Genomic DNA, 14347 nt, shown 5'->3' with positions numbered 1-14347 from the left:
ATGTATGAGTTTATGCATTGTCTGTTGGATTGTTGCCATCTTGGTGGAGGCTGCAGCCTCATGGTATGTGGCATGCAATTTAATGTCCATCACATTCATATTTTGGTTACAATTATCTTTTAATCAGAGTTCATTGTACACTAGATGCATGCATCAGTATGTGATGTTTGATTATTACTACCTTCTTTTCTTCAAGCACTTTTGTTGCTTGTGAATAATACATGAGTGTTTACAGAGGTAGATAAATGATCTTGTGTAGAAAACTCAGATTCATGTGTATCATTATAGCTGCTTTTTGATTTTTCAAGTGTGCTCCATCTCCTATTTCATGCTTACGCACACATCATTTAATGTACTCACAGGCAGGGTATTGACTCAACTGTTCTTCGCTAAATGCAGTTTAGTTGTGATCACGGTTTAAAACACATTGTTTTGACAGTGTTATGAAAATTAATTGTCACTGCTTTTATTTTACAGAAGTCTCCTCAGCTGTTTCATTGCACATGCTCTGTGTCAGTCTACTGGATCAGCAGCTAGTCAATGACATATAGGACAGTATAATTATCAAGCTGTCATTTAATTATATACCAGTACACTTAGTAGCTGCATTTGATATTACATGATTGTATAGCAGCTAACCCTCCTGGTGCAGTCCACAGCTTACTGGTATTTTACTCCTTTCCCCTCTTGTGTATATGCATTAAGATATGTTCTTGAAGTAAAATGAACACATACTAGTTGTTGCCATAAGATTCCTGCTTCTCTCACTGTGCTGAACAAGAGCTAAGATGAGGTTGATCAAATTTCACTTTGGGCGGATACCTTCAGCACACACCCACATGAACAGGAAAAGAGAGACGCTGTCGGAGGCTGATGGTCTTCTTCAAACATCACAAGACTGGTCTGACTAATAAGCATGGGCGTAATTATAAACTTAAAGGCCACCATCAAACAAAACATTCATAAAAACAACAGGTGAAGGGCAACGTGCTGATGAAACTGTGAGGAAAGTGAATCTCCTTGATGCTCTATGCTACATTGAGTATAGCAATTCATGAAAGAATACACTTGACAGAGCTGTTTTTAAAAGGCTGGATATTATTTAATTCATGTGATAGGGAGACCAAAACTGAAACAAATGAATTTAATCAATAATGTCATATGATCCTCTTATGAATGGCGAGGATTTTATGGATTTTGTTAACATGGATGCCAGTGAAACAACAGGAGATTTTATAGCTGACAAGGTACTAGGCACTCTAAAGAGAACAGTTGCTGAAAATAGACAGATAGATGAGGAGGAGTTACACTGATTGCCCTATGCACACAGCAGTATCTTTGCATTTTCTCCATAACAGTGAAATGGAGCCAGAAAAGTAGACTAGTCAGTGTGTGGGTAAAACTATTTGACAGAGAGTCAATTCACAGAGCCGACATTCCTGACTTAAACCAGAATTACTGAGGTTTTAAAAGATTATTTAAATGCTCGTTTACTGTGCTGTCATTTTTATTATGGCTTTTAAATGTGTATATTATGTATAGTATTTCATAAAATACCATGAACTGTCCTTTACTTAAAACAAATACCTAGGTCATGACTCAATTGACTCTATTTCCAGGGATGGCTACTTAATTGGAATGAATCAGAATCCACCAAAGCATCCCAAGTTAAACATCTATTGGTCTGGCCAAACTTTAGAAAGCTTTAGCCACTCCCAAGTTGCAGAAGATAGAGCATTCAGGAGGATTAGAGCAACAAGGTGGGTGAGGTAATATTTTTTTACTGGACCAACTTCTGTTGGTGAGAGAGAAGTTTTCAAGCTTACACAGCGCTCTTCTTCAGGTCAGGGAAATGTACTCAGTATCACAGTAAACACAAGGCGGAACATATTGTTTAGCATCGGTAGTTGACACATATTTCAAGGGATCATTCAAGGTAAAGTAACCTGTTAGCACCTTACCAGTCAGAGGGGGGAAAGTGGCAGCGGGGGGAAGCTGGAGGGGAGAAGGATAGTGAGTTATAGATTGTTGTAATAAGCCATAAATCCAGTATTCAGTCCTTGACATTTACTGTCTAGCAAAGTTATGAATTTAAGCTCCCAGGCTCATCTTTCAAAGGAATTGTGCAGGTTTCCTTTGAGGATGAGGGCTGAGAGATCAGATATGGAATGATCACTTTGTGAAAAGTGTTCACCACAGGTGATCGGGTATTTTTGTCTTTATAATTTTTCTGTGTGAGCTCATTCAAAAGTATAGTGATTGTCTGGTTTCACCCACAAAGTTGTTATTGGGGCATTTAGTGCACTGGATAAGGTACATCACATATTGTGACAGGTATGTGTAGAACCCATGGATCTTGAAAGAAGTGTTGAGGGGGTGTTGATCATTGTAGCAGTGGAGATATGTCTGCAGGTTTTTCATCTGTTGTTCTGGCAGGGTCTGGTGCTGCTTTGAGTTAGTGTGTCCTGGTCCATGAGGATGATGATCTTGGAGAGATTGGGGGGTTGTTTGAAAGCCAGAAAAGGGGTTTCAGGAAAGATGTCTTTCAGGAGGATGACTGTGCTTGGGATGGGGACTGGGTCTGAGATTGTTTTCTCCTCCTCACCGCTGCATGCAAGGCCTGAAGAATCAAGTTTTCATTGTTCTGGATGTTGTAATTAGTCAGTTTCAGCAGCTTGTTGAAATCTTGTGCCTTCAGTGAGACCTCCCTTGTCGAATATGGGGAATAGAAACTGGAGACATCAACTTTGCCCAGTTCTATTTCTGATGCACTGCGTTCCACACCTGGGGAATGAAAAAAACAAAAACAATGGGTTTCACTACTGAGGCCCTGTTATACCCTATGGTATAGATCCATTTAATACACTGTGTCAAGAACAGCCCAGAGGGTGCTGACAGATTTAATTGCCAATCCAGTACTTTGATCTCTGGAACATCAGTCTCAAATCTGAAACCTAATGTGATGAGTGAGAGAATGAAGGTGACTGCATTGCTGTCAGCACCTCCTACTGTCCATGGAAAGTCATTTATAGGGGCCTTACAGGGGACTGCATGTCCACCACCCCATCTGGAGAGGAAGAGGTTTCAATGACAGTGAGGAAAAAATAAAACGGGACGTTGAGAGCAGGAAGAAGTAGAAAACTGGTATCTCCAGAAATTATCACAAAAAGAAAAATTGTGATTCATCCAGTAGTTTTGCAACACAAACAACCACCTCCTCAAACAGCCCACAGTATAAAGGACAAACAGCCTCCTCCCATGTCTGCTTCACCCCATAAGAAAAACCTTCCCAACAATCATCTGAAATCAATTTAAAAGATATGCTTTGCACTGCACTCTGAAGGCTGTTAAACTTGGACTTTGGAAGATGTCAACAAGGAGCACTTTTTCTCCAGACCTCAGTTGTGTGTGTAGAACCCACAGCCAGATCCTAAAGTCCTCAAGGTTTTATAAATGAAACCCTACACCTTAAATTTCTCCCACAGTGCACAGGAAGTGAGTACAATTCACAGACCACAGGTATAATGTGCTCACGTGAGCTCACTCCACCAAGCAGATGGCCCACTACATTTTGTACTTGCTGAAGTTTTTGAGTGGTCTGCAAAAGTATCCCTGAGCACAGCACAGTGCATTAGACTGAGCAGGAAATGACAAAGTCATGGATGATGGTCAGAGAAAGGCCACGTCATCTTAGCTAACTACAGACACAAAAAATAGTGGTACATACCCACATTCATATGATTAACATATCCTTTTTCAACATGACACAGTTACCACTACTCCCTCATAATCCATGAGTAGATGACAGTCCAAAAGTATCCTAAAACTGTGAATTGTTGTGGCCAATAGAAGGAGCCGTGGAGATTAGTATAGGAACCAAATTTTGTTTAAGGGGAAAAATTGTGAAGGCATACAATTGTTTTCTATGTCATCACTTGACACTTTATACCAGTTATACAGCAAGGTGAACAAAAAAAAAAATTTTCAAATGCTTAATCAAGTCTAATGATTCTGAATTTGCTCTGGTTTCCGAGTGGTAGCCATGTTAGTCGATATCAGCAAAAACAACGAGGAGTACTTGTGGCACCTTAGAGACTAACAAATTTATTTGGGCATAAGCTTTCGTGGGCTAACACCCACTTCATCAATTCCTTGGATCTATTGCAAACTCTGCTAATCAGTTTCACCTCCTTCTTATCCAGATCCCTGTCGGAGGTAAACCCTGGAAAAACAAGAAAACTGCAGTACCCAAATCTGATGAAAAAAGTTACGTAAAGCTGAGTAACACCAACACATGGAGAGAATACAACCTCAACTGCCTCACCTTTTCCCACAGCTGCCTCAAGTAACTTACATGTTGAACACATGGTTTATACTGAAAGCCTAGCTCTCAGCCATCCAAGACTTAAATAACTTGTGCTGGCATTCCAACTTGTTCAACAAAGGCCTAAAAAACAAGTCATGGAATTAAAAAATATTGTAGAGGTGCCTGAACTTATATTAAACTGAATGTTTTCGTTAACCTTAATGGTAAACTTTTGTGGTCTTGATTTATTTACACTAATACTTGGTGAGATAACACCAAGTTTGAGTCAGACTGAGGTAAATGTGAGACTAAAATAAGGGTGGTTATATGGGACAAATGAGGAGAGCTGGGTGAAATTTTGCAAAGAACCTTTTTTTCAGTGAAAAATTCAGACTATAACACAGAAACATGTCATGAATTCGCATCAAATTCGCTGAATTGTTCATATGGGGGGGGAAGTTTTGATATTTTTGAACGGAAACATTTTGATTCAAAACCATTTTTATTTTAAATGTCCTTTATTTTCATTTTTTAAAATTTTAAAATAAAAAAGCTTGAAATTGAAACAAAACATTTCATTTCAGATGAAACATTTCATTCAGCTTGCTTTTTTTTTTAAAAAAAAAAAACTTTTCAATTTGTCACAAATTTTGAAAAAAATTGGTTTTGGTTGAATCCAAAACCAATTTTTATTTTTGCTTTCTGTGGAATTGCCAGAATTCTGAAAATTTTTGCCCAAACTCTATAAATGAGTGATATTACTGGCTGAAAGTGATCATTTAGAAGTAGTGATGTTGAAAGTAGAAAAAGGGACCCAGCCAAGAGACATGTTTATTAGTATGAAATAAAACACAAAGTTCTAGAGAGTGAGCAGGCTGCTCATGCTCACTGTAATGCAGTGACTGACTGCTGTTTACTTACCAGGTGCTATGTATCTTTGGAAGCTGTCATTCACGAGGGGGAAATAAAGCAGTATGGGAGCACCTGGGTTCTCTGCATCTTCAAACATATAACACTCCTTTAGATTCTTCCTTTCTTCCTCATTCAACACAGGCTTAGGAAATGGGATACCTTGCTCTGAGAAGTACGTAGAGGCCCGGTCCAGAGGCTAGATCACCGCAGAACAGAACATACATTAGAACCAACAACAAGACAAAAGTCAGGACAGGATTGTACTGGTCTGCCAATAGGAATGCAAGTGACTGGAGACACATGGGTTACATTAAACGGGTTGCTGACAATACATTTTACTTTGTTCCTTGGAGGGCTGTCCAAAAATAATCTTACTGCACAAAACAGGAAACGTTTAGTATAGATTGTAAAGACCGTTCAAAATTATACTATTCATTTAAAGACACTAGTGGCCAAGAGAGTTGTAAAACAGGAATTTGACTGGGAACAACACAGCAAGAATTCAAAGGAAAGAATGGTGTTACCAAAGATAATGTCTGCGTTCAATTATAGATGGGTCAGGGAGGTGGCCTGCAGATCTGGTTTAGACTCCGTTTCAGAGTTTGTGTTTGAGGACAAATCAGAAGTAGGACTCTCAGTCAGAATCTGATTCTAATGCACTGAAATCTAGTGAGCTGTTCTCATAAAACAAGTCTGACATTTAAATGGGAACACAAACAAGCATGTGAAGAATTTCTCCATTCATTAAATCACCCTTGGATAACTCAGGAAGTAAATAAATAAAAAAGACCAAATAAAGTTTTATCAACCACATGTGGACTGAAAATGAACATTCAAACCCTAATGGCTGTCAGAGAGGTGAATTTATTCCTTAAAATACAGGACAGGTTTCTGTCATCTCAACCATCACTACCCCTTAGTGTCATGCCACACAATGCCTTAATTAAATGTGGCGCATAGACCATTGTTCCCAAAACAGGGATGCATGCCACTATCTACAAAGTAGTTCAAATTAGATCAAGATTTTTCCTCCTGGAATCACCTTTCTCTTCTAATGTTTAAAAGTAGGAAATTACTAACATTGGCTAATAAAGACTTACAGACAAATGGCCATTACTGAAGAAAACAAAGGAGAAGCTGACCGCTCTTACCATTGTCTGTGATCCTCCACTGTAGTTTAAATGCAGAATGACGTCCACTTTCCTCTCTGGTCTCATAAGTGGTGGGTAACTGGTATCAAAGAAGAATGCAGTATCTACCAGCTCCAGATGCTCTGCAGTGTGTCTCAGTTGATTAGGCAAAGAGTCTAGCATAGTGTCTGAAAGGTAAGTATTTCTTATAAATGAACCACTGCAGGAGCAGATCTGCTACCTCTTGAATTTCAAGGGTCAGAGAGAAAAGAGAAATACAGCTTCCTTCCCTCCCAAGAAATGCACAATTTCTTTTGCTTGTGACAGCTATACCACTATAGCTTGTCCGTAGTTCTCAACATTTTTTGCACTTTGACCCCATGTTACAAGAGGGGAGAGTTTCAGGACCCCACCTCCTATCATTTCGGGACCCATTTTTATCTAGGCATAAAGAAAAGAAAAGCTGTTAAAATCTACCTGGAGCTATGGAACTCCCTTTCCCACTCTCCCAAAGGGCCATGACCCTCAGACTGAGGATCCATGCCTTGACATGGGTCCTCTCTGACATAGATGGTCATTCCATTTCTGGCATCCTCCTATTACTTCACTCTAGTAGCCAGCCTCTCCTAGGTTGAGAAGGCATTCCTTCTGACTGTCCATTCAGTCTCTTCTGTCTGGTCATCAAAATCGATGAATCATGCCAAACCTGAGAGAGCTTTTCCATGTGACCTACAACAAAATGAGTGGGGTCCCACCACACCAATTCCACTAAGCACTTTCAGCCCCAAACAATTCAATAGATGAATTGAATAGTTCTGTTAAAAATTAGCTTCAAGTTTTGCGATTTGGGGTGAAGGGATTAAAAAAATGAAGCTAATTAATTCTCCCTGTCCTATTCAGGAAAAAATAATGCGTGAATTAAACATAAAGCCCATTCAGTTCCCTCCAAGACAAACAGGTTTCCCTCACTAAATTTCAGACCCCCAAATTATCTCAAAGGAAGCCTCTCAAAATTGAGTGGCAGGACTATACCTTTCCATTTAGAAAACTGCTCATGCTGTGTGTACTCATTGTGCATCTGGAAACCCCTTAAGAAACTGTGGTACTTTGATACCGCTGGGCGATCCGTTAAAATATCTCGAAGTGCATTGGAAATGCCTCCTGCAGGAGTGTACATGCAAGTAGCCATCTCATGTGGCCTCTCAGGTAGATCAGGCTCTTCCTCTGAAGAAAGGTGGTAGAAATATCATAAATTATTCATGTTTTCAGGGCAGGTGAACGGGGAGATGTGGAATAGTCTTCTGCAATAGTAGTAATAATAATAATTTATTATTTATATAGTTTTCTAAATATGCACCTAAGGTCTGGATTCAAAGCCTGCTGAAGTCAATGGGAGTCTTTCAACAATGGGATTTAGATCAGGCTCTTCATGCACCTTCAGAATAAGGGCCGAGATTCAAATTAGACAACATTGTCATGATATTCTTTTCCTTGGGGGAAGCAATTGAAAGAACTGGCCCCGATTATTTCATCTCCCTTGATCTGGGTTTTCCGAGGACCCTTCGTGACACAGTTTCACTGCCTGTGGCGTATACTGGATCCTCAGACAGCTTCTGGGTGCTCAGGTAGCAGCAGCAGCCAAGAATACTTTTTCCCGTCTACACTTGGCTCTAAGGATATGACTTTTCTTTTGGATCTGGAGCTCTCTATTGGTACCCATTTTGTCAGCTCAGTACTGGATTATTGTAATGTATCTACATGGGACTACATTTCAAATTGATTCATAAAATTTGTTTAGTACAGAATTTGGCAACCTTGAGCTTAGCAGTCTTTCCGACAGGGGTACATTACTCCTGTGCTCTGCATAGATTACCAATTTATCTTCTGTTTCAATTTAATGTGTTGATTTTAACCCTATAAAGACTAGATTTTAAAAAGTATCTCGGTGTCTAACTCTCATTTCAAAATCTGGCCCCAAATGGCTGTGTTTACCAGAGAGATTGCCAGTTTCTTAATAAGATAATTCTGCAGTGAGATCAGTGGAGACCCTTGAGTTTAACCATGAAGGAGCTGCAGGCAAAGCATGATCGGTAAAGGGCCTTTAACTTTGGAACTTGCTTCCTCCCTTGGTCTAGTAAAGCTGGTGAACACTGCAAAACCTGTCTGTGTCCAAGCTTTTTAGAAGGGAGAATGCTGGGGAGATTGAAGGTTGGTTTAATAGGGGTGGAATCATTATTATTACTATTAGACTGTTGAGTAAGGAATGTTCAAAATTTGTTTTTGGTTTATGTCTGGGATTATTGTTCTCTTTAACATACATGCACACAAAACTGTAGAAGGGCTCATCTGTAAAGGTCCAAATAAAATAGATATCTATACATTACAAAAAATAAAACAACAACATTCAAATCCAGTAGGCCTAATGCCCATATTAATAGTTTCCTGGACCCAGTAAAACTAACATTTCCCTCACCTGCTCTACTTACTCCCACAGAACCCCAACACTAAGGGCAAGTCTACACTTAAAAAGCTGGACCATCACAGCTGTAGCACTTCAGTGAAGGCACTGCTGACACCAACGGGAAAGGGTCTCCTAGTGGCATAGGTACTTCACCTCCACCTTCACAAGAGGTAGTAACTATGTCAACAGGAGAAGCCCTGCCATCAACATAGCGCTGTCTTCACCGGGGGTTATGTCAGTTTAATTGGATAGCTTGGGGGTGGATTTCATATGCTCATGAACAACATAGTTATAATGACAATTCCCTAGCGTAAAACCTGGCTTAGGAAAACTGGGGAAATAGACTGACTTTGTAACATGATCTCAAAGCCAGCAAATGCAGAGAAAAGGGGAGGCAAATTGTAGCATCAAAGACCCCTCATTGAAAATGCCCTGCTATCAGCCCCACCCATTTACACCCAAAGGTGTTAGCTTGTGCAGTCCAGCTGACCTTAGTTGCTGCTGTTTCACACAAGGAATAAGGTAGTGTCCAAGGTAGTCCTGGGAAAATGTTTAGAGTAAAAACCAACATTTTGAATTGTATCCGGAAACAAACTTGGGGGGCTAGCAGAGATTCCAGAACAGAGGCAAAATATGCTTTATGTGGGAAGCACCACTAAGTGCTTTCCTGCACGAACACTAAGTCCAGTAGAGGAAATTCTTCTTCCCAGTCCTTCGAGACTGCCTCATTTTCATTAGGCCCTACACTATGGCAACTCTCCTTCACCTAAAGAGTATCTTATTATTGCTGCTTCAAGATCAACCAAAGAGAGTGCTGCTCCGCAACACCAGGCACGGCTTACCCTTCCCGGTCCTGCCCTGGCCCTGAGACTGAGCACACTGCCAATGTGGGTATAGTGCTCACATCAGATGAGCATGCAGGACCAATCAAAACAAAATGGAAGGAAAAACCAGATGTACCTATTTCAGTCACTCTGTCTTGGGTCCATCTGTGCCAGAAGTCCTCTGAATTGTCAGCTGCATGCCATGCATCCAAGAGATTCTTGGAAAATACACTACTCCACATTCCTATCAAGGGGAAGAGATTTAATAGCAACTTATGAGTCCAAGTGAAGACTGAAGCATTTGTAGTGAACACGACCTTTTGTCCCTCCCCACAAATCTGTTCTAATTTGCTTTCTCATTTCTTTCTAATTTTAACATATAGCCCAGGCTTCTACAACTAGATTCCTGGAGCAGGAAAAGAAGAATGTAAAGCAAGTCTTTCCTGAGGGTACAAAGTCTGCAGATCTTGTATGAGTGAAATTTGCAAAGCTGATTTGCACCCATATTTATAATCACTGCAAATTATCAAAATAAGACACCTCTGAAATTGGACTATCCCCTAGATCCAAATATTGGCACATTCCTCAATCCAGCTTTTGCTCCTCAGCTGTTGGAACTCTGTATTTCAATGAGAGAGATGGTTCAAAATTGGTAAAAACTACACAGGATATTTCAAAGTTGTTTCCACTTCATAGGGTTTGACCTGGAACAATTGCTTTTCTTTTTCCCTGAAATATATCTTTGACAAACTTTGAATTTTAATTTGTCCCCTTTCTCTTCTTTTTCTCCCTTTTTGTCACTGAATGCAATAGAATAAAAAATCTTCAAAGTCAGGGTCTCCCATTCCCAACTTATTTTGTTTTTTTTCCTTTTGCCATTCTGTAACTTTTCCAAAGTGGAAAAAGTCTTGAAAAGTTACAGTGTGGCCAAAGGAAACATAGAAAAGTAAAAAAAGTGTGTGGGGTGAGGGAAGACCCTAGATATCAGTCATTCTACTGAATTCAGTAGCAAACAGAAATGGGAGGGTGGAAAAGTGGGAGGGAACATAGTTCAAAATATTTAGTTTGATAAAAACCCAGAAAATTTAAAATCACCTTTTTTCAAAAGTCTTTATTTTAATAGAAAGGCATTTTAATAAAAAAAAATTCAAATAAAAACTCTCTCTAATCAGCACTAATTCATGGAATCAGCCACAGAGGTTGTCATTAGAGCTCGGTGGGACATAGTTTTCCCATCCAACAAATATTTTTGAAAGTTCACATTTTTTTTCCCATTTCTGAACGTCAAAGATCTAAAAAATATTTACAAACCAAAATTTCAAATTTTCCCCCACTTTAGGTCAATCGAAACATTTTGTTTTGATAATTTTGAAATTTTTCATTTTGATTTCAACTTTTTTCTATTATTAAACTTTCTTTTATTTCCCCCCCACCGAATTAGATTACATTTCAAAACAAAAATCATTCTGAAGCAGAGAACCAGCATGTTTTGTTTAAAAAAAATGACAAAACGCTTTCCCATTTTGACAATTTCCACCTTCCCCCCCCCCCCCCTTGAGTCAGGAAAGTTGTCAAAACTGACCCTTTTTCACAGTTTCAGTTTGGACAAATCAGTATTATTCAATGAAAGCAATTTGTCAAAAAAATTCTGAGGTGCTCTTGTTCTTATCTCTCTAACTGCCAGAAAATGGCAGACTTTCTATATCTCTATTTATTCTCTTTTTTCAAATTTCTGTGGATATATAGTTTTCTTTTATACCTTGCTTCTCCAACTTCTTTCATAACCCCCCTTTGCTACTATATGTTGTTTATTCATGTAACTATTCTTTAAATTCTTGAAGAGCTGTTGGCATACAGTTTGCGTAAAAGACATTACTACTGGGTTTAGATATGCTGCTAGTTATTGGGCTAAATTTTCAATATTATTGTGCTGTATTCCTCAGGGTTATAAATTAACAATAGAACTATGCCCTAAAGGGCTGAACCTCAGAGATTTGGAATATAAAAGTGTGTGATGTTTTCTGCAAACTCAGGTGTTAAAGATGTATAAAATCTCACATCTACTCTGAATCTATCATTTGGAATCACAAGAAAATGAAACCAAGTGCAACTGTTTAGAACTATTAGGAAAATTTAGAATCACATTTAACTTTATCTGCTGCTCATTAAGATATAAAAACATTTTCTTCAGTTGATACTGCACCACTGCTGCCAGTCACAGAACAGTGGCTTGCCAGGCACTGATTTCCATAGCTATTAGTATTCTTATTAGGTAAACACTTTCCCAAGTGAATAAGACACCTTGCATGAAGCAGATCCGAGATTCTGGGAGCTTCTTCATCAGCCGGCCCATGAAGAACTCACTTCCAAAATCCTCTGCACGAATAAAGGCTCCATATTTCAGGAATCCCACCTCATAGGGAGTGAACTCCACCCACTCTGCAAACAGAGTCACAAAAACCTATTTAACTGCAGTGGGTAACTAGTCGTGGTGTTAGCTAGCAGGTAAAGAGAGTTAAAAGTAGAATAAACCTTCTGAGCTTCAGCTTTTCAAGGTGAATTATGTTATAGGAACCACCACTGTTTGTGACTAGCCATTTTTATTTACTATGAGTGCCACTGAAGGACATGGAGAGTGACTTGGGACTTAACAAATGGAGGGGGTAGCTCTGTCCTCAAAATGGACCACACAGTGGCCTTAATTCATTTTCAATTTACATGAGCTTTGTCACTGAAGGCACAAGGTCCACCCAGTTTGGGGGTTGGCAGTTCAAGGAACCCCAAACCCCTCCACGGGGGAGCCTGCAGTCAGTCACCCAAAGTAGCAGAAGAGAAGCATGGCTAGGAGCAATGGGGAGGAGTAATGAGTCAGCATGTCCCCATGGCAGCCTATAGTGACAGGGCTCCTATGCAGCTCCAACTGACAATTGAAGTAGCTCTCCCCTGACAGGACCTGAAGGTGGGCAGCATTGCAAACACTGGGGAGCATCTCCTGGGGCATAGCCACCCTTGCAAAGAGAATGGATGGGAACTGTCAGTGGAATGGGATTAGTGCTCTGTGGATATAAACATTTTATTTCTAATGGGTAAAAGGTATATTTACAATTAATCTGGCAATGGTCAGAACAAACACTCATGTACCAAGTAAATGAGAGAGATACATATAGGGTGATATTTGTCCCCATACAAGGGCCAGCAAGAGGTCTATGCATCACTTCAATCCCATGTACAGCCTCTAAATCAGAATTATGAATGTGTCAAATGAAGACCGAGAATAGCGTAACACCACTTTATTTTCCACTTCCTGTCCATTTCAGATTAATTGATGGAGCAATACTGGATCTGAAAGAGAACATAGATTCAACTTCCTTTTCACCAAGGAAAGGGTTTGTTCCTCCAATGAAAGGGAGACCAGGATGTAATTTGGCTTCTATTCCTTTTGATTTGTCATGCAAAAGAAGCACTGAACTAGTGATAAGTGATCTCCAAAAGGTTCAGAGAATTAGTTTCTTTAAGGGCCTATAAGTTTAGATACGTAACTGAATATCCAGACCTCTGAGGTCTGCAAGTTGTGTCTGGAAATCTCATGAGAATGGGCTCTTACAATATTTCAGCACTCCCTGCTTCCAATTAGGCTGAGGGAGAAATACTGGGAGAACATCTTATTTCATCATAATCCTGCACATTTAACTTCAGGTCCTGGCTAGATCCTAGTGTAGACGTGCACACACAAAAGGAAACACAATAATATATGTACGTTAAAGTATGCAAACTTTGTTAACCCTCCTAATAGGATTGTTTCAGTCACAGGGTGAAAGTTTGGAAGGTTCCTGTGTTATCTAATTGGTTTGTCCAAGCCTAAGTAGGACCTTCTTAGATTTAAACTCAGCTGTAATTCTGGAATATAGTCATTACCTCTAAAATCTTTAGTGGTAATGTTGTCCTTGACATTGAGAGCCAGGTAGATGGGCAGTGGGTTCTGACCCCAATTCACTGCCTGTTGCTGATCTGAGAGTTTATGCTCCTCTTTCTGTTTTTGAAGAAAAAATGGTTAACTGAGAAACAACAAAAATGACACAGGAACCTACTGTAATACTCACTTACAGAATCACAAAGCTCTATTGGGATACTGCAGGTACCGACTCCGGCACACACTGACAGGACTGAACTTTCTGCCAACCCCCACTCCTCCCTCAGGTCAGATCAACAACATAACACACAAGACAACAACTTAACACTAAGATAAGGCTATAGCTCCATGTACTGGTGGAGGTGCTGCCTACACTAATCATTGCACAACTATAACATCTTAGTTCAGAAGTCACTGAAATGTCTGAATTCCCTCCTAGGTTCTCCTCTATGTACTTCACTCACAGGAAGAGAGATTTGGGAAGAAGTCAGGGGCCTCTCAATGGTCTTGGTGAAGGTGGATCCTACTAACCAGCCTACACTCTATTTCAATGTGTGATACTAGAATTTGAAGACTACACAGTATATCTGTAGCATGGCATTTTCATGTATTGTGCAAAAAATAGGAGAGACAATGCTATTTCTACTGTTCTCCTATATTTTAATGTCATCTTTTTAAAATATGATTTTGTCAAGCCACCATGTCAATGACACTCTGCCTAAATTAATTCCAAAGTTTGGGTTTTTTTAGAAAAAGCCAATATTGAGTTACAGTAGAACCTCAGAGTTACGAACACCAGAGTTA

General features: G+C 39.6%; 1 protein-coding gene across 1 annotated transcript in view; it reads right to left on the bottom strand.

Annotated features, from left to right (window-relative positions):
- Window positions 1-2545: 2545 nt before the first annotated feature.
- Window positions 2546-14347, bottom strand: part of LOC140913610 (cytosolic phospholipase A2 epsilon-like) — a 45491-nt gene continuing 33689 nt past the window's right edge. Inside the window, 7 exon segments of the mRNA XM_073350337.1 lie at window positions 2546-2784; window positions 5228-5414; window positions 6370-6536; window positions 7381-7572; window positions 9770-9877; window positions 11935-12072; window positions 13549-13663. Coding sequence (XP_073206438.1) covers window positions 2546-2784; window positions 5228-5414; window positions 6370-6536; window positions 7381-7572; window positions 9770-9877; window positions 11935-12072; window positions 13549-13663 — 1146 coding nt within the window.

Source organism: Lepidochelys kempii, chromosome 6 (genome assembly GCF_965140265.1).
Source record: "Lepidochelys kempii isolate rLepKem1 chromosome 6, rLepKem1.hap2, whole genome shotgun sequence".
In the NCBI taxonomy this organism is placed as follows: Eukaryota; Metazoa; Chordata; order Testudines; family Cheloniidae; genus Lepidochelys; species Lepidochelys kempii.
This window is presented reverse-complemented; position numbering and strand designations above follow the sequence as displayed.